This window comes from Amphimedon queenslandica, unplaced genomic scaffold, assembly GCF_000090795.2.
Source record: "Amphimedon queenslandica unplaced genomic scaffold, v1.1 AMPQUscaffold_8560_Cont19496, whole genome shotgun sequence".
NCBI classification, from domain to species: domain Eukaryota; kingdom Metazoa; phylum Porifera; class Demospongiae; order Haplosclerida; family Niphatidae; genus Amphimedon; species Amphimedon queenslandica.
The window spans coordinates 1-2630 of NW_003551163.1; the positions used below are offsets into that span (position 1 = coordinate 1).

The window sequence follows — 2630 nt, forward strand, 5'->3', positions numbered from 1 at the left end:
TTCAGATTAGAATCAAGCAAAGTGAGAGAGTAAAATACTGTTCATTGATAAGTTGATGTGTATTTTTTATTGTAGAAGCTCTTTCAACACCTTTAAACCAGCAGCCACCAGGTTGCAGAGATACACCTGAGTTTTTAATGTGTGAAATGAGTTCTGTTTCTCCTACTATCAATTCACAATCATCCTCTCATTCATTATCATCATCCTCATTGTCAAGTATGTGAAATAATTTTCCTCCTCTAATCTACCATATCTGTACCATATCTGCACTATATATCATTTATTTAGCAACACTACTCATCACTCCAACCACTCAACCAAGTGATTCATTTCTAGTTGGTGGAATTATAGTGGGAGTGGTCTGCATAATTCTTGTATGTACATGTCTACTAATAACAGCATGTATTATTGTTTGTGTGAAGAAAAGATCTAAAAGTAATCCTGAGGAGCTGAGCACATCCTTAAATGCTGCTATCAATGATAACAATGATGCTAATGTTAATACTCTGAAGGATAATCCAGCATATGCTACAAGTACTGGATCTCTAGCACTACAGGATAATCCAGCATATGCTAGTACTAGTAACACAGTACCAGTGGATGCTAGTAACAATAACTCTAATTCATATAGCACAACAATGAATCCAAATCAAGTTAACAATCACATTAATTAAGTTTTTTGCTGAAATTGCTTACATAGCTACTCATCCTACTTCTACATATTCATGAGTTCGTATTGCATAATTATTCAAAATGTTTTTATCTCTTTTTCATTCATATAATAGAGTCTCCTTTTTTCAAAAGCCATCGTATAGGGGTTATATTTCATTGGAAATAATTTCGCTAATTTTGCATTTTTATTAGATTTGTGAAATTAAAATCCACAAAAAAGGTGTGGCACAGTAGGAAAAATGATTGTAGAAGGTAAGATTTGTGAAATTTTATACCAACAAAATTAAACCCCTATACGGTATTACTTTCATTCCTGTACATCTGTATTGTAGTACTATTATAATAGTTATAATAGTTTATATAGTGTTTATATAAATGCATGTACAATCAGCTTCAGATAAGTGTCTCAACTTGTCAGTTGACTTTTTGTTGCATTCTTTTGGATAACATCAGCTCACAAAGCTACTACTCATACATAGCACAAAGCCATAACAACTGCTCCTTTTCCTCCAGTGTTGCTGTTTCTGACTATTTTTGGAGGATTTGAAATACAGTAATTACCGTATAGGGCATAATGTTCGCAGGATATAAATTCCGCAGATTTTGTGGATAAAGTAAATTTGCGAAAATAAAATCCGTGAATTTTAATTTAATATGGTACCCGCATGACACACGTGGTAGAATTTGCAAAATTAAAATCTGCAAATTTGAATTTCAGTAAATTTTGCGAAATTTGCGTTCTGCGAACATTATGTCCCATACGGTACTTCACTTGTTCATAACAGTTTTTATTTTCATTTTCAGCCTCTCACTTCTATTTTCCTTACTAAAATTATCACCTTTTCCCAATTGTCAAGTGCATGAAGTTATTTTCCCTAGGCCAAGGCTATTTAACTATTTTTTGTTTCTTCAGATACATCTACTCAACCAACTGCTACAATAATATCAAGCACAACTGATAGCAGTGATACAAGTTCACTTTCAATCACTTCAGTAAATACTGCACTTGTTCATAACAGTTTTCATTTTTCATTTTCAGCCTCTCACTTCTGTTTTTCTTACTGCAATTGCTACCTTTTCCCAATTGCCAAGTGTGTAAAAATGTTTTCCAAAGTAGATTTGTACTAATGCACTATTATTAATTTTTAACTTATTATTTATTTAGCAACACTACTCACTCCAACCACTAATCAAGTGCATCATTTCTAGTTGGTGGAGTTATAGTGGCAGTGGTCTGTATAGTTCTTGTGAAGAAATGATCAAAAATAATCCTGAAGTGTTGAGCACATCTTTACATGCTGCTATCAATGATGACCATGATGCTAATGTTAATACTCTGCAGAATAATCCAGTATATGCTACAAGTACTGAAACACTACAGAAAAATCCAGCGTACACTACATGTAGTACTAATAAGACAGTACCAGTGTATGCTAGCAACAATAGCTCTGATTTATACAGCACAGTAATGGATCCAAATCAAGTTAACAATGATGATTACATATAGCAAGGACTTTGCTGTCTATTTTAAGGAACTTTTACTTTCTAATCTATAAATTTGACTGACATCAGTAGTCATTAGTACTTTATGCCTAGTAAATACTAGCTATTAATTTTATGAGCTATTGGGACATTTTTGTGACAAATTCACTTTCACTGTTATGGTGTATTTATTTGCATGTGCATTACAATAATGGATTAGATTATTTGCATAAGCATACGTGTAATCATAGGCATATATATATATATATATATATATATACTCTCTCAGTAGGCATGCAGTCACTTAACTGCACAATTGCAATTTATTGAGCATTCCATAAGGCAACTACCTGCCTACACATTCTGTTTATCAGAGAGAAACAGATGTCACTGGGACTGTCCAACTACTCCTTCTAACACACTGCCCTATAGCTAAATACCAAATTTTTGTGATTTCACTACTAGAAACTACCTTT

The 2630-nt window shown here is 33.0% G+C and overlaps 1 protein-coding gene across 1 annotated transcript; it reads left to right on the forward strand.

Moving 5' to 3' along the window:
- Positions 1 to 6: 6 nt before the first annotated feature.
- Positions 7 to 2400, forward strand: LOC109591273 (uncharacterized). The gene is made up of 3 exons (XM_020007035.1): positions 7 to 21; positions 76 to 216; positions 289 to 2400. The coding sequence occupies exons 2-3, from the start codon at positions 138 to 140 to the stop codon at positions 672 to 674; spliced, it is 465 nt and encodes a 154-aa protein (XP_019862594.1). The 5' UTR covers positions 7 to 21; positions 76 to 137; the 3' UTR covers positions 675 to 2400.
- Positions 2401 to 2630: the final 230 nt, after the last annotated feature.

Coding starts and splice junctions, on each gene's coding strand:
- LOC109591273 (XM_020007035.1), top strand. CDS start 138: ATGTGTGAAATGAGTTCTGTTTCTCCTACTATCAATTCACAATCATCC. Junction 217..288: donor ATCATCATCCTCATTGTCAA/GTATGTGAAATA, acceptor TCATTTATTTAG/CAACACTACTCATCACTCCA.